The 20,905-nt window shown below is 33.0% G+C and overlaps 3 protein-coding genes across 9 annotated transcripts; 1 reads left to right on the plus strand and 2 right to left on the minus strand.

Annotated features, from left to right (window-relative positions):
- Window positions 1-127: 127 nt before the first annotated feature.
- On the plus strand, window positions 128-20,899 carry LOC128875655 (uncharacterized). 7 transcript variants are annotated; one of them, XM_054121430.1, is made up of 22 exons: window positions 10,633-10,905; window positions 12,677-12,921; window positions 14,157-14,385; window positions 14,795-15,017; window positions 15,106-15,271; window positions 15,349-15,568; window positions 15,659-15,938; window positions 16,071-16,336; window positions 16,418-16,601; window positions 16,683-16,922; window positions 17,013-17,103; window positions 17,193-17,443; window positions 17,549-17,723; window positions 17,788-18,059; window positions 18,181-18,292; window positions 18,357-18,443; window positions 18,511-18,645; window positions 18,721-18,796; window positions 18,854-18,995; window positions 19,099-19,223; window positions 19,297-19,452; window positions 19,528-20,899. In XM_054121430.1, the coding sequence occupies exons 3-22, from the start codon at window positions 14,358-14,360 to the stop codon at window positions 19,617-19,619; spliced, it is 3,321 nt and encodes a 1,106-aa protein (XP_053977405.1). In that variant the 5' UTR covers window positions 10,633-10,905; window positions 12,677-12,921; window positions 14,157-14,357; the 3' UTR covers window positions 19,620-20,899. The 7 variants fall into 7 exon arrangements, with proteins under 7 accessions (XP_053977403.1, XP_053977402.1, XP_053977401.1 ...); XM_054121428.1 differs by lacking the exon at window positions 10,633-10,905 and adding an exon at window positions 128-473 and having other exon boundaries at window positions 18,721-18,995; XM_054121427.1 differs by lacking the exon at window positions 10,633-10,905 and adding an exon at window positions 3,115-3,392 and having other exon boundaries at window positions 18,721-18,995.
- LOC128875658 (nucleolar protein 58) lies at window positions 492-3,021 on the minus strand. Its single transcript, XM_054121438.1, has 4 exons — window positions 2,838-3,021; window positions 2,641-2,717; window positions 881-2,376; window positions 492-758 (listed from the first exon to the last, which is right to left on the minus strand). The coding sequence occupies exons 1-4, from the start codon at window positions 2,880-2,882 to the stop codon at window positions 613-615; spliced, it is 1,764 nt and encodes a 587-aa protein (XP_053977413.1). The 5' UTR covers window positions 2,883-3,021; the 3' UTR covers window positions 492-612.
- Window positions 4,747-10,476, minus strand: LOC128875661 (myosin regulatory light chain 2). The gene is made up of 5 exons (XM_054121445.1): window positions 10,333-10,476; window positions 7,083-7,313; window positions 6,368-6,551; window positions 5,675-5,747; window positions 4,747-5,230 (listed from the first exon to the last, which is right to left on the minus strand). Exons 1-5 carry the CDS (start codon window positions 10,333-10,335, stop codon window positions 5,077-5,079), a joined length of 645 nt encoding a protein of 214 aa, XP_053977420.1. The 5' UTR covers window positions 10,336-10,476; the 3' UTR covers window positions 4,747-5,076.
- Window positions 20,900-20,905: the final 6 nt, after the last annotated feature.

Below are 20,905 nucleotides of genomic sequence, written 5' to 3' on the forward strand. Positions count from 1 at the left end.
CAACGTATTTATACACCTTCAAATCGTTACTTATTGACGAAAGGCGTATATATACGCTTTCGAAATATTACCGTTTTCAGCAGGAAGGTTTTCGTTGACTAGCGAAAGACGTATATATATATATATACATAGTGATTTATTGGTGTTTATCTATAATGCACAACGGACTGCACAAGGAACCTGAAGGATCCTTGCCGCTCTTGCCATTGTCGGGGAAGTTAACTAGTTTGGTAGAGTTTTGAGACAGAGTAGCCTTGGCAATCATTTTATTTGTTTAACTTAAAAGTTGCGATGCCAGACAGAGCGTCCGTTATCTTATGGCACCATATTGATTTCATTTTTCTTTTATTACAAGAACTTGTGTAATATATGAAAGTACTGATTCTGGGGAATTATCTGAGAGGGCAATTTATGAAGCAAGGGATGCTAAAGTCCGAATAATTTCGTAGTTTATCATAATTCTTATGATTAAGGTAAAAGACAACAATGGATTTTGTTTGGTAATTAAATTTTAATATAAAATATACGTTCAAATAAATCAGTTTGTAATCTACAATTAACCATAATTGTAAAAACATTCTGTTATAAGGATATTAATTATAAGTTTGCACATTATTCATTTTGAGACTTCTTTTTTTTCCTTTTCTTTTCAGTACTTTCTTCGCTTGGAAGTACAGTATCTTGGGCTTCTTGAAGGTCATCTGTATCTTTTAATTCTTGTTTATTTTTCTTCTTTTTCTTCTTCTTCTTTGTTGGTTCTGGAACAAAACATTTGAAAAATGTTTTGTGGCAATAATTTACTGTATATTTTAAATTTATATTTAAAGAAAATTTTGAAGAAAAAAGGCACTAGAAAAGAATAAACAATTTATATACTAACCCTCGACTACTTCAGAACTTTCGTCGCATATGTTAGAAACTTCTAGGTTTTCCTCTTTCACGATAGATTCACTAGAAGCTTCTTCTACAGTTTCTGTTTTAACTTTCTTTTTCTTCTTTTTCGATGATGGTGTAACTTCTTCCTCTACCTTCACTTGACTTACTTCTGGTTGTGTCATTGATTCTTCTAAATTTTCAGTGCTTTGTCTTTTCTTCTTTTTTTTAGGTACTTCTTCATCTTGTTTTGTATCAATTTCTTCGATTAATGATTTTTTTTCTTCAGTTTCTGAATGCCATCGTTTCCCACTTGGAAGTGTTGTATCAACAGCTGTAGGATACTGAATAAATTCACTTTTAACTTGATATTTTTCAAATTTTGCTTTTGCTTTGCCGGTTCCGCTTATTCTACGAAAGTTTCCTTCTTCTAGTATTCTTAATCGTGCTTCTAATTTAGCTCTATGTTCAGCACCAAGGTCAAAATTCCCATCTTCTCCTAATGCATCTACTCTAGTTGCTAACGATGCTTTAGCAGCTAACATTCTAGACATTTTTCCTTTATTCTTAGTTGAAGCTTGCCCAACAAGTTGCGCATGATAAATTAAACCATATTTTGGAGTATCTTTTTTCGTTTTTAATGCTCGAAATAGAGCTTTTTCTGCACCAAGTATTTGTACAGTAGAAGCTGGATGTTTAGCAAGATTAATTAAAGAACCTGCATGTGAAATTAAGCGTGCTCCAACTAAATCTCCAACAAGTACAGTCAAATTTGGTGCCATTGCCATCATTCTGGCTTTAAGATAATCATATAATTGTGCTCTGTACTGTGAGATTTCGATAACTTGATCGCATAAATGTTGAATATTTAAAATATCATCTTCAGATATTTCAGTTCCCATAGATATCTCTGCAGCTTCTTTCACTTTTTCTTCTACATCTTCTGGTAATATATCAGATAAATCTGAGTTTGCAGTATTTTCTCTAGTTCCAATAATTTTCACTGTTTTCACAAATGCTATGTTGTCAGTAATAATCTTTCCAAGTTCTGGAAAATGCCAGCCATACCACTCGCGACAACGCATAACGTAGTTATTTAATTCTTTGTCTAAGTCATCTAATAGACAAACTGCTTGTATAATCATAGTATCAATTTTATCAGGTGAAAATTTAAGCTTGTATCTAGATAGACTGTGTGCTAAACCCAATGCCATTGCTGTCATTTCTTTCTTTGGAAGTCCAACCAGCAAACTGTCTATTTGACTTCGTATGCATCTCATTAATTCTTGTATAGCAGTATTGCTAACACAAGGCAAACTAAGTTTATCTTTAATGGCATTACCCAATTTAGCATCAGCAACAGCTAATTGTTCTTGTAGTTCTGCACAATATTTTTTCAGGATCTTCTTCAATGATTTACTAAGTTTACCTTCTACTGCAGCTGTTGTAGCTGCTAAAGCTTCTGTAGTATCAGCAAACTTTTCAAAATGCTTTAATTTCACTCTGTAAAATAAAAGACAAGTTAAATAATTATGCATTTATAATTAAATAGTTAAATGTTTATGCGATATCAAAATATATGTCTCAAGGCTGGAATTGAACATATAGACAAGCGAGAGCACTCAAAGGGTTAGAGGAAATATTTATTTATGTAATTAATTGTAATTGTTCATATAAAAATTTTTCTAAATAATTAGAGTTTTTATAACCATTTTATAAAAGCGTCTTATTTTATTCAAGTAGAATGATTTTGAAACATTAACTTACATTTTACTAGCTGCTTCAGGTGACTCAAAATCATGGAAAAGGTCATCCACTTTGGATAACTTATTCTCATCGAGTAACTACGAACAAAAATTATTAACATAATACGCTGTTTATATTAAAATAAAAAATTTTAAATGTGAACACGTGCAACATTCTTAAGGTTATGTACAATGTTAACTTTTTAAAAAGTAATTTACCTTGAAAATAGCATATCCAGCCGGAGTTTCAAATAGTACTAACATATTGACTTGCTTTTAAAAAATATTGTATTAAAAGTTAATTGATGATTATAGCATTTTTCATGCAAAAATACTTATAGCATTTCCATGCAATCCTCCCACTCAGGCACAGAATACAGCTACAGCGTATGCTTATAGAGGCGAAACTTTGCCATAGTTTTTATTCTTGACGTTAGGTTGCGCCATCATAAAATGTCGTATAGGGGTAACCGTTAACACATACATATGTAAACTCACTTTTATATTGCTACTCTTTTTGTTTATCGTTGGGAAACGGTTCTCTAGGAAATCGTTGTCAACAGTTTTCAAGTCTTTGTACGTTACCTCTGCTCGTTCAAGTGCAGTGACTGTATATTTTAGTTTTTCTGTCATAAAAAACTCTCCTTGCAATCTTAGCGTTACGCCATTTCAGATGCAGTAGCTCCGATTCTACACCACATGTTAGTCCTAATAAAACAGGTGGTTCTAATAAACCATTGGCGGCATCAACATCACGCAATTTGAATTTTACGCGTAAGTGGTGTTTGCAAGAGTCGGAGTGACAGTTGATAGATCAATGCGCCTAGATGCTAAAAATTTGATATATTAATAATCATGAAGTTGTTAACTCAATGCTGGAAGACTGGTAGATTAGTTGCCCAAATTAAAGGTTCCTTCGTCCCTATGATAGGTTAAACTTTGGTTCAGGGGGCCATCTTTTTTTGTTAAAATTTATCAATACTCGTATCTTTTAAACTATTGGTTTCCTAAACTTTTAACTTGCATTTTCGGACTTTTCAGGTCAAAAACTACAAGATTTGGTAAGTTTTAACTAAAAACAAATGGGCCCCTGAGCCAAAGTTCAGCCCTATGATAAATTAGAGGTTATCCTTCAAGAGATATATTCAATCATGTAAGCCCAAGACTGTACTAGGGTAGGTGTCATAGAATAACTTCACTGTAGGTACCAAACACTGTCACTTGGCGCTATAGGAACTTGTTGATATTCCAGAGTCCAATGTGTTAAAAGTAGTGGTATCATGAAGTTCGTGTGCAAAGTCACACGAGTTACTATAAATTCCCAAACAAATTAACAACGTAGTCATAGGTTAACTATAACAGTTCTTGAACCAAATGTGTCTATATTGGTTCCATTTGCAACATACAACTTAAACTATGTTGGGGCAGATGTTCTTTTTACCATGTCTGTGGGCAATACAGATATATCCATTCCTGTGTTAATCAAATATTTAATACTGTTTATGCATGTTATTATTATTATTTTACTGAAAAACAAAAAGAGTTTATTCCAAGATTGCAAGAGTATGCGAAGCTGTTATACTTCACGTGCAATAAACAAAATAGATAAATTAGTAAAGTGTTCAAGTCTTTTCGTTCTATATAAGCTTTGACAAAGTTTATGAATATAATAAAATGTTATAATTAGCTGTTGATATACAGGTGTATTGAAACTGTAGTTGTAAGTTTCTACATTGCCTATATTTTCTGCAAGATGCTTGTTATTGTCGAAGTTTAATGGTTCTTAAATTTATCGATAAGTTCATGCGATGGAGAAGTTATCATTTCAATCAGATACCTCTTGTTTAGATAATAAGCATACTACTCCAGTAGACATAGTTTAGCATTGATCAATTTCGAAAAAAGAGTTCAAATATATTTCAGGAATCATAAGTTTCGAGCAATATGTTTGCACAACAGAGATTAGTAAGGCTTGAGTTTGTAGAGGATATAGGCAGGATTTAGGATGCCTCTTAAACAGAATCGTTGTGTGTATAGAGATACAATGAGAAACAGAGATAGAGGATGTTGTATTAGGATGCTGGTAACTCTATCACCAACCTTGTTCATGATAAGTCAATATTAACTGTTATTGTAAGTTTTAAAGTACTTTTATTATATGAACAATAATATAGAGATTTGAAGCCTCGTTTATCGTCAGATGCGCTGTTTTTACATCCAAGAGAATATTTTGTATTTACTTGGCGATTATTAACGTACTTTTATTATTGAAAACAGTTCCCTCAGAAAAAAGACTTTAACCAGTGAAGAACAAACAATAGGGAATGATTATGATTGCTTTATCGCCGTTTTTTCGTCCTTTGGAAGCAAACCAAACGAGCCTGACACTAATACGAGACTTTGTTTTCAATGAACAGAGGTTTAACAGAAATTTCTTCTGGTTGAACATCACTTAAAGTTATTCCTCATCCTCGTCGCCCGTACCAGTCAGCATCGCGATAAGGCTTTGTGTGTCGATGAAACCTTTGTCGTCAATGTACATATTGTCGTATGCATCGTCGACTTCTTTCGCAGTAAATTTGTCACCGTACGTCATTAAAGCGTGCCTCAATCTATGAAAAGAATGGTAATTTTTATATTACTAAAATATCAAATATTCAATTCGAAACATTTTACGTTATAAACCGTAAATGTATCAGACAGTGTTATCACCAGCATATCAGACTTAAATCGTACATGTAACGTCATCATAAGTATCGAATGCATATTAAGCAAAAAATTTGATTTGGTGTACGATAAAGTAAATCCCATGTCCGTGGTGCGGCCTAATAAATCTATTTGGTATAATATCTCGGAAACCGTTAGGCTTAGGAAAAAAAGCTTAAACGTCAAGATTGTGCATTTTCAAGTAATTCACAATTTTGGTACGAACATTTTTTACTTACGCCTGATAGTTTCCGAGATATTGGACCAAATAGTTTTGTTTGGCCGCGCCGCGTATAATATAGTATTTGGTAGGAATCAGCGCTGCAATAGCAATAGCATTTGTTGCTCACCTTTCACCATCAATTTTACCGTCCACATCGAAGGTGCTAAAGGCAGCAATAACGGTTTCATCGTCATCAGTGCCTGAAATGATAAATATGAATTACGACTATTATAATATATTACAAAGTGTTATCTACAATTATTCAAATCGATAGCCTTTCTTTAATTAGTATTGAAACCAAATTGAAGCTCCTATTGAAATGTATGTGTTTCAATTACAGAGTACAAGTGAAAATTGAATATAAATTTCAACATTTTAAATTGAATTTAATCTTGCAATTTAAGATTGTGAATTTTATTTATTTACGGAACTAGTGGCTATTTCAGGGGTGGCCAACCTTTAGACGAGTTTTTTTCATGCGCCATACAATTTAAGCACCTTTTCTATCTTCTTACGTTCACGGTTTGGGGGAAAATAAGGATAGAAGTAGGATCTTCATTGCTTAGGGGTGGGAAAGGAATAGCTCAATCATGCAACTAAATTAATTAATTTACGCCAGTCCAAAAGACACATGGTCATTGGATCATCAATCTACAATACTGTTGTAGACCTCGCTGATTGTGCCAAAATTATAAACTGTTACAAAAACTACTTCAAAAGAATAAGTAAATGCAAGAATACGATACGTCACTTGTAATCTATCCAATGCGCCACTGGTTGCCCACCCCTGGACTATTTCATGAAAAACTTTAATAATTACCTGATCCTGACATGCGAGTTGCGAACAGATTCAGCAATTGTGTGAAATTGATCGGCACAGGTACTTCGTTTAGCATGTCATCTAATTCTTTGTCAGTGACAAGACGACCAACGGAATCGAAAGTCGCGCGCAGGTCGTTCTTTCCGATTACACCATCCTTGTCTGCATCCATAAGTTGGAATGCCTAGAAAATAGATCCAACGAAAATAAACTATTGTTCGCTATTGTATTCACGACTCAAACTATTAACTATATATTCCAAGTTGATTAACGGAAGGCTCGAATTTAGATTAAACTTTATAGACTTGTAGAATGACCAAAAATAATACATATTTTTTGTAGTCGCGGTAACTCAAGTTCAAGGGTCGAAAGCACCCTTCAAATTATGACCCTTAAGTTGTAATTTAGAAACGATTAGATAGAAGAAAAATTCGTTAACAAAAATTGGATAGTTTTTTATGTACTACAAGATCCGTTGAAACTTTTTTCTTCTATATCTAATCGTTTCCAAGTTGGCAACTTGAGAGGCAAAATTTGAAGGGTATACTTGAGCTACCGCGATAAAAAAAAAAATACGGCTGTTCTATAAGCCTGGAAAATTTCATTTAAATCGGAATTGGAGCATTCCGTGGCCATTTTTGTTATAGTTATATTTGTTATACGTACTTCGAGAACAATTGCTTATAAGTGGTTAGCGTTTTATTTTTTCGCATACCTCCTTGAATTCGGCAACCTGTTTCTGTGTGAACATAGAAAACACACTGGATCCAGTGCGTTTTGCTTTGCGGCTGCCACGACTGCTGGCTCTGGTCGAGCCAGATTCCTTAGGTGTACCAGTAGGAGTTGGTGGCTTTTCCTCCGCTGGGGGTGCTGGTTCAGGTTCAGGGGCAGGAGCTGGCGCCGCCTCCTCCTTCTTTTTAGTCTTTTTCTTCTTTTCCTTATCCGCCTGAAATTAATTGCCGATAAATAAACATGATTTATGATAAAATTAATAGAATACAAAGGAGAGCATTCACTCGAAAATCGATTACTGTCACAGATAGTAATACGCCAGATCAGAGTTTTACAATTTTCACTTTCATGTTTTTTTTTTTGTACTTTTAAAAGCAAAAATTCATATTGTAGAGGGAAAGAAAGAGTTCTGGAAGGAATCGCGAGTCGTGTTGGCGATTACAAGCCCTTTAGATAAGGAAGACGAACAGGAGAGATTTATAAGTAATGTGCAATATTCCTTACTCCTTAGAAGGATTTTATAAGGAATTATTTAATTTATTGAAAATTACTAGCAGATAGATACAAATTTTTGTTTTAAGTATTTGTCAAAATTGATCATAGTCAATATATTAAAAACTAGAAGTAGAGTCGTTGACGTTCACAGGGCTCTCTTAATGCTCACGCAAGAGGACAGTTTTTAGTGGGTAGGTCTTGCACTTAGGGGAATCCCACATTGCTTTTAAAAGATCTCCTCCGCAAAAAATATTTAGTATGTCAAATCAGTATTTGAAAAAATGAGGCTTTTTGAAGAGTGACACTCATGACAAATTACACTCCCTATAACTCAACATTCTTTTAATTATATAAAATTTCTTTCTACGTTCATCTCCTTTAACCGTTGCTTTCGTACAGTCACTAAACTCTCTACTTAATCGTAGTCGAACACCTTAGCAAATAGGCAGTGATCATTTTTTATTAAATTGCTGCACCGCTTTGAAGTTCAGTTAGTGAGGATCAGATTGTGAGCTAGATAAAATTGAATTGCTATTTACTTAATGAGATTCCACTTAAACAGGATTCTCTATCCTGAACATAATAACCATAATCCTTTTCCGTTTAAATCTTCGCTGACCGCAGTTCAAAGAGGTGCAGCAATTTGATCCAGGAATGCCGCTGCCTATCTACTCATCTTCCCACCTAAATCGGAGCATCGATAAAAATAACTTTACCCCACTGAATGTCTTTTTTGGTGAAATGTAATCGAGCTCGACGATCTTTTTGTTTTTATTTAGAATGGTCTGCTAAGGGAAATTGTTTCATATCGATAGAATGTCAAAGAACTTGGGACGCTAATTGTTGTTTTAACGTATAATGAAGTTTCAGTTTTCATGTGGATTGGAATCTTAAAATAATTTTCAGGGAAACAATGAATATATATTTTTACATCATTTATATATATATATATATTTTAGAAAACGTGATGATTATGCATCAAAAATTGGAAGCAAAACATTCAGATGTTTTATAATTTCAAAAAGATTCAAATTTTTATTTTCCTAATTGCTATAATTAATGATGCTAAATTTCTCACTGCTAATACGGCATAGTTTTGATTATCTAGATTATCTATATCAAATCAAATTTTGTCCAACCAATTCACCTATTAACGTGGAAGTTAATTTCTTTTTATTTAGAGTTAACAATACGTGTACCAATTGAATGACGTAATACGATAAAATTTCTTTTCAAATTTTACAAAACCCTCCCAGTTTGATTGGCACTAAGAGAACACTGAGTTTAGAAAATTGTATTTTTAAATTTTTTCACAAAAATTTCACACTCGTGTGTACGTATAATTCCTGCATTGAGTTTAATCTCCATCGAAGCAATAGAAATTTGATTTGATTCGCATATAGAATTTCTACGGTGATAATCGACTAAAATATTTAATGCGTAATGTTCGTGTTACGCATAAATGAAAAATTCTTTGGATAATTAGAACGGAATAAAAGTTTTGCGTGTAATTGAAAATAAATTCCTAATAAATGTAATGTAATTGAAAATAAATTGAAAATAAATTCCTATAAAAAATATAGTAGCTGCGACATTTAAATGATAAAATTCTGACATAAGAGTAATATGTAATGTTTAGCTAACAGTGGGTTAGTGTAAGTATAGTCGTGGAAAATTCGGAAGGCGTTACTCACAGGTGCTAAAAATAGGATCTTTCTATCGTCGGTATGATTGAAAAGAAGCCAAGACAAATATAGACCGCTTATACCGTGCCGCCTCTCGAGTTACTATAGTTACGTAATTTACTAATTTTTGTAATATATCCAAGAAACTCGCACATGTTCCTCGAGGCTGCGAAAGATTACACGTCGAGTGAAACTTGAAGCTACGAAAGCAATAGCTGCGTTACCTTATCAGGAAAATTACGTTTAATGAATCGATTTACAGAGAACCGATCTTTCCCAAAATACAAAACAAACAGCTATCGTAGAACTTTGTATGTACTTTGAAAACATTTATTTTGACAATTTGCTGTTAGCGAAAATTTAATATATATATATGCCAACCACCATATATATATATATATATATAGGTTGGCAAAAGTATTAGATTACAAAATGTGTTCCCAATGAAAAACGTTAATTCTAATGTAACCAAATATCCGTTTACCCGAATAAGTTGGCAAGAAAGTATAGTCGAGTAATTCGCGGATACTAAGGGAACGGAAGGCTACCAACAATTCCATAAACGCGGTCAGGAATTAGGATACACTGATGAAAATAAATCAAATAGCGATATTCGACTACGGGGTGGGCCGATAGCCAAAAATCTAACGTCGAAGACCACTGCACTCTAATAACACAACTCGCAATAATCCCGGATGAAGGTTCGCATCCTGCCGAATTCGTCACTTATTTTACAACGTCGACACAGTTTACGCAATTCATTTCTGATTGTTTTTTTTTCTTGTTTTCTTTTTTTTTATTATACTTTTCTTTTCATCGAAATTTACCCTCGTACGATTGGTCAAGCATCCTTCCACCACTAGTCACAACTATTCTGTTTCTCTTTCGCGACATTCCACTTTTTTTTTATTATTATTATTTTAAAGTCAACTTTCGACGAAGCAAAATTTTTCGCATGTTTTTTTCTCTCTTTCTCTCTCTCTCTCTCTCTCTCCTGATCGTCCGAATCCAAAAATCACAACGGTGACCGCGGTGTGCCCGGCACCTACTTACCATGTCTACGGTTGGTTTGTAAGAGGATGGTGCGAGATGGTCACAACGAACCAACTGTCCGAGTCATAGAGGTGAACTTGTCTAAGTAACTTTGGTAGATCTCCCCCACTACGGGAGCGGTGCTTGAGCAGGGGTGCCTTGCCCGGGTACAACGCCAACGCCTATCTGACCATATTTAGTGCGAGCCACCTCAAAATAGCAACCCTTTCGATGTTTCGACTAAAACAGTTTGTCGAGGATTGTGCGAACGGGCGATGGTCTTGCAGCCCTTTTTCGCAGTCCGGGGTTCGCTTTTCGGAACGAAAATGTGAGTCAAGGGTATCCCGGAAGAGGATGGTTACGATAATCTTAGTCTTATGCGTCTCGCGTTTTTAAACACGTGCAACGACGAAGAAGGAAACGGTAGCGGTCGGTTTGACGTTCCCAACTATCGTATGTCGTCTGCAATCGCCGATACGGTGTTCTAATTCGAATTAGAATGTAAATACAGCGCGGAGAATCGTGCCGTTTTGTTGTCGACGTAGTATAGGCTTTTCCAAAAGGGGGTTATACTATTCATAGCTTTTTTTTTCGGTGAGCTACTTATCGTGCTAATTGCTAGATACGCACACGACGAATGACATAATAGGGAGCAATATTTTTAAACCGGGGAACTGTATTTTTGCGACTCCTGTATTTAACGCTGGGTTTACGGAACACGATCATTTTGACCCATTCCAAATTTTACAAGGTTTTACAGAGACTGTTTATATGTTTCGGCAACCATTTTTGCTTACTGTTATCCATATAAAAATGCGAACATGTATTCAAATTTATTTTTATTAAAACCTCCTAACGATCATTTTGACCCATTCCAAGTTTCACAAGGTTTTACAGAGACTGTTTATATGTTTCGGCAACCATTTATGCTTACTTCTATCCATATAAAAATGCGAACATATATTCAAATTCGTTTTAGGTAAAACCTCCTAATGAATTTTGGAAAATCGACTTCATTTATCAAAGCATTACTTCGATAATAGAAATCTGATGGTAGACTGCGGATCTTTAAGCAAAATAAAATCTTCGTAAACGTACCTACAAAAATTGAATCTAAATAGGAATTTATTGTACTTTGCAAATATTGTAATGTGAAATTTACTTTCAATATTTTTGTATGTTATTGCACATTGTGTGCAGTTTGCAGTTATTGGACATTGAAATTTCCTATAAATGCATAAAAATCCCCAGTCTACTGATAAGAAATCTCCGTAAACCTAGAATTAAAGGAACTTGTTTAAGGAGTAGAGTGACACTTGCTTCGTCTAGAATTTTGTTTACAAGGAATGTGTTCAAAGTCTTCCTCCGATTTTTTAAAAATGTTGCATACGTGAAGAATATCGAACAATATTCGACACGAATTTTTCTATTTTGGCCTTTGTGTTTAAGAGGTGAAACGACCTCCTCGAAATTCATACGAAGAGGTACAACATTTATTTCTATGTTTATTTTTTACTATAAACAATAATCTCTCAAGTACATTCAAATCGGATCGGTTTTTTGAATTTATAAATTTTTAGTTCAGATTTGGAATCAAAATCTCCTAAAAGTCTTGTACTAAATTGTATTAAAATCATTCGAAAGGAAAAATGTATGCTTCAAAGAGTCAAATAATTAGGGATAATTTACCCCCTGATAAGGATGATTATCGACAAGAACATTATCCATACATTTGGTCATGAAATAAATAAAGTTTAGTAACATTAGAATAGTATATTGTATATTTCCTTTATAATAATTCCTTACATATTTTTGTATACTTACACTTGTCATAAATGCATTGATTATAATTAAACATGAACGATAATATTATTTAACATTACATTCTTGATATGATAACTTTTGAAAAATTGAAAGCCCGTCACTTTTGAAACTGATAATTAAACTTTAAAATTTGTTAAAGTCAATTTTGACTCAAAATAGCATTGTTTGTTTCAGAAAAGAAACATTAATGCTATCGCGACGGAGAAAGTTTGATTTTTATCAATTTTATCTTGTAAGAATTTCTCATTTGTATACCAATGCCCAAACCACTTGGTTTCCATAAATAACTGCCCGATATTCGAGAGCAGAAAATATCAGGAAGTTTCAGACGCATTCGATGAATTTTTGTGTGTATTTCGTTCTGCCTTTTGCAACGTTTATTTTGATAAAATTAAAGTGCCAGGCACAGATGACGTAACAATCAATAAAATATAAAATAGTTTTTTATTCAGTTGAAATTAAGTTCTGTTTCCAAATTAATGTTCGTTGTTTTAAGTACGTCGTTGGCACTCTTTTATACACGAACTTCTTCAATTTTCAGGTTCGTTCGAAGAAAATTGTGTTGAAATGACGCAAACGAGACCTGATCTAGATAAAACGACAGAAAAATATTTCAAATACTATTTCAAGTGACTGGTACCATAGAAAGAAAATTCTAAGTTGGAATGCGAAATTAAATAGTTTTACATTGTTCTTGAAATATGTGTTTCAAACATTTGTTGACAACGAAAATAAATTGAGGAAGGAAATGACATTACAACGCAAGGAACCCAAATATTTGGCAAAGTAAGTTTATTTTTGGTTCAGGTTACGACTATTCACGTATAACAAAGTAATGGCATGCAGCAAGAAATTAGAAAACCATTTATACTTGTGAACGTATTGAATGGAGAACGTAATAAATAACATATTGGGTCATTTCACGAGAAATCGGACATTAAATGGAGCAGCATCTCAGATTTTGAGCAAATTTAAATAATATTATGCTGGAATCTTTAGTGATACTTAAACGTACCTCAAATGACTTTTAAACATTTTTTAAATGATGGATTTTGTACGTGGATGCATTTGTACACGCGGACCTTAGAACTAACTTAACTTAAAGTAACTTAAATTCTAACGTCTTATAACTAAAATTCCCATGGCGGAAGATATGTCTTCGTTCGACACAATATCTAGCTACGAGAATGAAGAAAATGTTAGTAATTAGACACAAATAAAAATACGACGGGCACGAGACACGCATGCGCGTGGAAGGATCGGATTCTCGCCCCTTGAATTTGAATACCTGTGACAGTCGTGGATCGCTTGAAATTAATTTTTAGTTATAATAACCAATAGATATTAAAATGTAGAAAAGTTCCCCGCGATTAATGTCTTCAATGAATACTTATTCTGAATCGCGATTGTAAATTAATATTCAACCGAATACTTAGTATTACTATAATATATTATAAACGTTTAATTAATTCGGAGATAAAATTTCAATTGCATCTCGACGATTCAGATTGTTTTTAAATTATTTTTTTAAATATTAATATTCCCGAACATGGAAAGTAATTAAATGTTGATTCAACATATTCTTACTTTCTTAGAACATTTATGCAATTTTTATTATTTATACTATTCTCGAGAAACAAAAAGATAGTATAATATCTCTCCTACAAGAGGATTTAATAAAAGGACTTTGTTTCGTGTATAATACACGAGGCAGTTTCATAGATTTCTCGCCACTAAAGCTCCTCTATTTTTCTATATTTTTCTCAGGTACCTAAATAATCATGATATAAAAGCATTCATTCTTTAATTTGTACTTGTTTCCCTACTAATTTGTAATATTTAAAATACTATTTTAAAAACTTAATATAAGAAATAAAATAGATTATTTCTTATTTACTATTTAAAATGTAACTTCGCCCAGCTCTGAGTAAAACTAGAATTTCTTTACTTTTATATTGACTATTTTCGACTATTTATGATCGAATTCTACTTCTGTAAATGTATAGTCATCACGTTTACAGGTTCCCTTTCTCACAGGACCCCACCATGAACGTTCGGACACGTTCGAAGAAATGAGAAAGTGCTCAAGCAGCATTACCTTGAGCCTCGGCTGGTTTCATTATAAAGTAGCTGCTTGAAACGGTATGGGTTAGAAAACAGGTTGGTTATTCGATACATAATACTGGAAAAATGCGTTAAATATTGTTCTACAACACGGAAAGATGTGGTGGTTCATTTTATTGTGTTATGGTGAGTAATATTGTATACAGAAAAATCATTCTCCCAACATTAGATAAACATTTACTAATCAACACAGGCAAACATGAAAGAAAGTTTATTAAAATACATTAATGGTTACACGATAACACTTATTCTCGCATATTTGTAACACAGCCAATATTATTATATTAAACAAATAATAACGCGGTGCCATAATAGAAAGTTTCGAGTTTTATCAAGAAACATTTAATGGTTTTGTTATGGGACGTCGATACTGCAGTACTTTCCCAAAGATTTCTGTGTGATATGGATTGAAAAAATTACAAAATATATTTCAAAACATACACTTAATATTTGCCCACCTTATGTGACTTCCCCTTTTTAAACCACACATCTTCATTATATTATTACGTTGCATTTTATATTTATTTCTTTGTAGTTACCGTTGGACATTCCTTACGCCTTGCGGCGTATATTTCTTCCGGCGGGCTTCACGGAGAAATTCGATTCGAAAAATCTACGCAAACCTCTGTGAGAATGAGATTTTCACTTCAAGCTACACTTCAATATCCAGATCAGCAATGGTTTTTATCGGTCACGAAGTTTCCTATCGATTACACTATCGTAGATGATAGATGCAACGAACGATATGTTGGGGAAAGGTAGCTATTTTCTTTCTTTTTTTTTTTTTTTAATACAATTTTATTCTAATTTCTTACTGTAGTAAACAAAATTCTGTAAATTTCGTAGTGTCATCGATTTGACAGAACTTGTTGGACCACTAGATATGCCTGGAAATGAAACAGGATCGGTGGAAATTTCAGGAATAAGTCTGACAGGTAAAAATGGTTTATGGGGCAAGGGCTTGATACTTAAGGATTCATATTCGGCTAGAACCATTTGCGCCTCGATCACGGTAATTTTTTAGACTTTTTAGATTTTGTACGAAGTACAAATTAAAGAATGAATGCTTTTATATTAATAATTATTTAGGTACTTGAGAAAAATGTAGAAAAATTTGCGGAAGCACGATTTTACGGACCTGTGGCGGGAACTGTTTGGTTTCGATGGTTAGGTGGTCAGGCTGGTGATAACACCACTGATACAATGGTTTATGCGGATTTATATCACGTTAATAAACAAAAATTACAAAGTGTAGACTATACTGAACATTACTGGAAGATTTATGTAACCGACATCTTTGATAGTAAAGGTACACTTTGTTAGACAATATGTTTCATATATTCATCTACAATCATTCATTTTTAATCAATTAAATTTTTTATATTTATTTGTAATTTAGACAAGTCAAGTTGCAACATTCTACAGACCGTTTTTGATCCTAATAATGCTGGTGATGGAAAAGCCATTGGTGATATTGATTCACGTCTAGGTAAAATAAAAGTGACAACCAAACATCGTAACATGTATAAAACATTATATAGAGATTCTGAATTATCTCTACTACCTACCGATTTACTTGGCCCCCATCGTATACTGTATTTAGTGATTTTTCATCCAACACACGATGATTCCTTTTTAGTGTGTAGCAAGATTAATCATCGAAAGCCTACTCTTGTGAAGTAAGAATTCAAAAAAATTATTGTAGTTTTCTACTTTCTTATATACTATATAAATTATTTATTGAATAGATATTTATAATTATTTTCTGTTTACATTGAATTTGATTTTGTTTCACTTTTTCAATTATTTAGAACATTAATTAATTCACAAGGGATAAAAGGAGAAGTAACACTGACTCAAGTAACACCATTTGAACCAACATGGATTAATATATCCTTAACACCAGTTAATAACTTAGAAACAAGACTGCGGTATGCAACTAAAATACAATCATACAAAATCCATGAATTGCCTCCACAGACAACAGTGTCTTTAAGCAACCCCGATGAAGTGTGTAAAACAACTAAAAACATGTATAATCCAAGTAACATTGATGTAATTAATGTACCACCAGCAGGTAATTGATTGATTAAATATGTATTATTTAATTCATATTGTTTTTTAAGAAGAAAATGCTTAAAGGATTATGTAACATCAGGGCTTGGAACTCAAGATCAATATGCTGTTGGTGATCTTTCTGGAAAACTTCAAAATCGCAAGGAAGGATCATATCACAATGATATTTTACCAGGAAGTGCAAAGCTCAGTGGAATTTATTGGGACACATATCTTCCACTTTCAGGACTTCACAGTGTAGCTCATCGAAGCCTTGTCCTTCATAAGTAATAACTTCATAAAACAAATTATTTCTATAATAAAATATTGAAACATATATTGTTAATGTTATGCACACTCTTTATCAGGTATAATGAATCTGATGATATGAGTGTCATACCATGGACATGTGGTACTTTGAATCTTTATTTACCAGATAATACTGGACAAATGCCAATGATAACTGCACGAGTTGTATACAGATACCCTATTGTTGGTCAAATAATTTTCCGCCAACCACAAAATGACCCTGAAATGGATACTACTATTATAATTGAACATTTAATTCATGCAGATGGTAATGCCTTAAACAATTCAGCATTACATAGGTATCATGCTTAAATGTATTTATTAAAGATAATATTTATGAAAGTTGTACGCAAAAATCTTAAAATAAATATTATTATCTTAATATTTAGATGGAAGATCCATAATAATCCACCAGGAAAAGATTATTATAACTGGACAGGCAGATGTTTGAGTGTTGGAGAACCTTACAACCCATATAAAGTACAATAATTCAATGAAATTAGTTGAGAAATTTATAATATTTAATGTACCTGCTTTTTTTTTTAATAATACACATTTAAATTTTGCAGGTGGAACAAGATTCAAATCATCCTGAATACTGTTCAACGGCTGAAATAACATTATGCAGTGTAGGTGATCTAACAAGACATGGTACAATTGATATTGCTGGCAGAAAACTTTATGGGTCTCTTTTAACTCGAAAACTCTTTACGGATACAATGCTATCTTTGTCTGGACCTAATAGCATATTAGGAAAAGGCTTGGTAATATACGATGATCATGGGCCACGTGCAAGAGGAGAAAGATTAGCATGCTCAGTGTAAATTTAATAGATAACTGAATTTTAATAAAAAATTTAGTTTCTTTTTACTAAAAATTATGTTACTATTACAAGTATAAATTGAATATTACCATCTTTATTTAGAATCAGCAGAGTATATAATCGCAAAGCTGTAGCAAAAGATTGGTTTGGAAATGGAGAGAATATTCCATTAAGAGGAAAATTGGAATTCATACAACAAACTGAATATGATGTTACAAATGTAGAAGTCAATTTGGATGGTCTCAATGGAATAATGAGTGGATATCATGTGCATATGGTAAGATAAATGGAGGAAAATTGATATCTCTTAATTTTCTATAATTCATATGTATATATTTTAGACTCCCATAGAAGAAGATTTAGAATTTCCATGTGAAAGTACATCTTTATACGGACATTGGAATCCATTGAATGTCAATGTAGATAATACACCACTTCCTGGCGAAGGAACATCTGATCAATATGAAATTGGTGACCTGAGTGGAAAATTTGGTACTTTGGAAAACAGGAAAAAATATACATCAACTTATAACGATACAATCCTTCCTTTGTTTGGATCAAGAAGTGTATTGGGCAGGAGCATAGTGATTCATAAAAAGAAAAAGAATATAAGGTAGTTAGTATAATTTGTAATTAATACAATTATATGTATTTCATTATCTATATTGGTAGACCTGATATTAGTGTTTACAGTGGACTTAATGAGTACCAAGCGTGTATTTTTTTTTTTTTAGATGGGCATGTTCAAGTATAGAAAGAGGATATTCACCATCTGAAGCTAGCGAACTGCGAGCAATTGCTTCCTTTCATCATCCACAAGGTTTTGCGTATGGTTACATCAGAATGGTACGGTAGATATTAAAAATAGTAACATGTAATAATAAACTTTAATATTAATTAATAATTGCAGACGCAATTAGTATATCGAGATGGTAGTCAGAGCGAAACTGTAATTGAAGTAAAACTCCGACATCCTGGGAAACATGATCGTAACGTTGTAAGTACTTTAGCCATACTAACCAATTAATAATAAATTCTTAAGAATTTAGACAATTTTATTACAGACAAAAAATCACAATTGGGCAATATATGTAAATCCAGTTGGTGTTGATGCTGCTGTGCATGTGAAAGATACTAGGTGTGTGGCGGGAGGATATATATGGAATCCTCATTTTACCCAATTGGCTGATCCTTTAAATGTAATGTTAATTAAAGCTATATTTAACATAGTAAGTTTTTTAATTCAATAAAATGATTTAAACTTCGTTTTATAGGATGAGCTCTATAGACAAGAATGTGGGCCTGATTTGCCATTAAGATGTTATGTAGGAGATATATCAGGCCGATTAGGTCCGATTAATATAGGATTAGAAAGACAAGTTTTTACAGATTCCAACTTTCCTTTAGGTGGATCACAGACTGCAATGGGAAGGTCCATTGTTATTTTTGATAAAGATTTTGGGCGTAACAGATACGCTTGCGCCAATATCGAACCAGATAATGATATTATAAAATATTCAAACATAAGAAAACCACCTCGTTTTGTAGTGTCAGTATATATACAATATCGTATTTGTTATATTTTTAAATATAAGAATTATTAATTATTTTACAATGGTACACAAGAATCAGATACACAATGTTTATTTTAGGGCCCAATTTTTAGAGGATGTAAGAAAAGTCATGGGTATTCCTGAATGGATGTTATCTATAGACAATAGAAAAACTAAAACTTTACATAACGGTGCATGCATTCAATTCCTATTACATTTTAAAGGTAATTCATAATATTTATAACATATTTACGTTTATTGAACCATTAATTAATTATTTTATGATTTAACACTTAGGTCCAATTGTTAACAAATTAGAAGAAGATTTTAACAAACTTATGTCCACTGGAAGATTAGATGCACCAAGTTTATACATTCCGGGATATATCTCTACAAAACGCAAGGCTACTTTAGGTTACCGACAATGTGGAAGTCGAGACCCTAGTGAAAAAAGTAAGAACTTGTGTATCATAAAATACAATTACACATAATTTATTATCGATAGTAACATAATTTCAATATTTTCAGGTTTTAATCGCTTATTTCTAAATCAGTCTTCATCATTATTACCACACTTCATTTTAATTATATCTGTATTTATTATTAGCAATACGATATAACATGTATTAACTAAAAATGTTTTTATTTATATATTTACTACCTTTTGTTTGGTCGTAAACGTGTTTCAGGATTTCATTACAGATCTCTGTCAAGAATAAATGAAAACAATTAATAGAAACTTTTTTTTAATTTGGATTTGTTGGACAGCTTGAAAAATGGTGTCATGTTACACTAATTCATGCTCGGTTGCGTATTTTCTGCTTTATATTTTACAGTTCAATTATAAAATCATCGGAAAGCGTAGGAGTCTGCCGATCTCTAACTCCAGTAAGTTGGTAGGTTGGTAGATTCCAGGAATCCTCTAGCACCTTACACCATATAATCACATATAGGGGGGTTTCATCTACCTTCCCCGCATCTAGGACAAGTGGTGTTATCCCTTAGTTTCAATTGGTCTTAATCTGGCCAAATACCTTCCACTGTGTCTGTGCTCCGTAACTAGACCGACAATAAGCCTGAGCTTAGATTAGCATGGCTCTTGTGTGTCTCAACACCAATCCATATGACTAAAGGGCCCGGAAGCGACCTTCGGTCTTCGGTCCACTGTTTGTTCAGTGCTCTGACATGGCCTACCGAGACACCCAAGGAGCACACGACCGCCCCTTCGGCCCCTAGGGAGCCTCGTCTGGCTAGCTCGTGTACCCTTTCGTTGCCCTGGATACCGGTATGACCCGGCACCTAGGAGGAATGTACCTTATTGTTCCTATTTATTGGCTACAACTGTAATAACGAACATTTTTTATGTAACATTTCTTATTACATTAATGAGAAATATTACATTAAAAGGCTTAATATCAAATTTAATATAATTACATATTTAATTGAAACTCGATCGACTCTTAACGTAGGCTAAGAGTTATGTAGTTGTAAAAAAAAGAATAGGAAATCAGAGAAATAATGGAAGGAATAAACTGCGTTTAGGAATTGAATGTATTTACAGGAAAAAGTCTGTAATGAACGTCGGAATAATAAATAAGAAGAATGTTACTGATCTTAAATTTTATTTAAACGGTATATATTATATTAGTAACATAAATTGCAAACTTCTACATGGTAGAAATCTGTACGAAAATACAATTTCGATAGTCTTACACCCTGCCTAAAAGGGACTTGTAGAGAGTCAGCAATTGCGTAAATATTCATTAGATATTTCAGTTAAGACGTACTTTACAATAATTATATCGCGCTTCGATCAAAAATCGTGTACACTCGTTACGTATATCATACACCGATAACAAAATTTAATTATACGATGAGTTATTTCGATTGGTGCATGATACACGTG

Source organism: Hylaeus volcanicus, chromosome 4 (genome assembly GCF_026283585.1).
Source record: "Hylaeus volcanicus isolate JK05 chromosome 4, UHH_iyHylVolc1.0_haploid, whole genome shotgun sequence".
NCBI classification, from domain to species: Eukaryota; Metazoa; Arthropoda; class Insecta; order Hymenoptera; family Colletidae; genus Hylaeus; species Hylaeus volcanicus.

Bases quoted from the DNA above. Each gene is read 5' to 3' on its own strand.
- LOC128875658 (XM_054121438.1), bottom strand. From the start codon at position 2,882: ATGTTAGTACTATTTGAAACTCCGGCTGGATATGCTATTTTCAAG. The intron at 2,718-2,837 runs GTAAATTACTTT...TTTTGTTCGTAG, and splicing joins CTGGATATGCTATTTTCAAG to TTACTCGATGAGAATAAGTT. The intron at 759-880 runs GTTAGTATATAA...GTTTTGTTCCAG, and splicing joins AAGTTCTGAAGTAGTCGAGG to AACCAACAAAGAAGAAGAAG.
- LOC128875661 (XM_054121445.1), bottom strand. The intron at 6,552-7,082 runs GTATGCGAAAAA...TCTATTTTCTAG, and splicing joins AGGTTGCCGAATTCAAGGAG to GCATTCCAACTTATGGATGC. The intron at 5,748-6,367 runs GTAATTATTAAA...TTATCATTTCAG, and splicing joins AACTCGCATGTCAGGATCAG to GCACTGATGACGATGAAACC.
- LOC128875655 (XM_054121428.1), top strand. From the start codon at position 14,358: ATGTGGTGGTTCATTTTATTGTGTTATG. The intron at 17,104-17,192 runs GTACAATAATTC...TAAATTTTGCAG, and splicing joins AACCTTACAACCCATATAAA to GTGGAACAAGATTCAAATCA. The intron at 18,996-19,098 runs GTCAGTATATAT...TGTTTATTTTAG, and splicing joins AAACCACCTCGTTTTGTAGT to GGCCCAATTTTTAGAGGATG.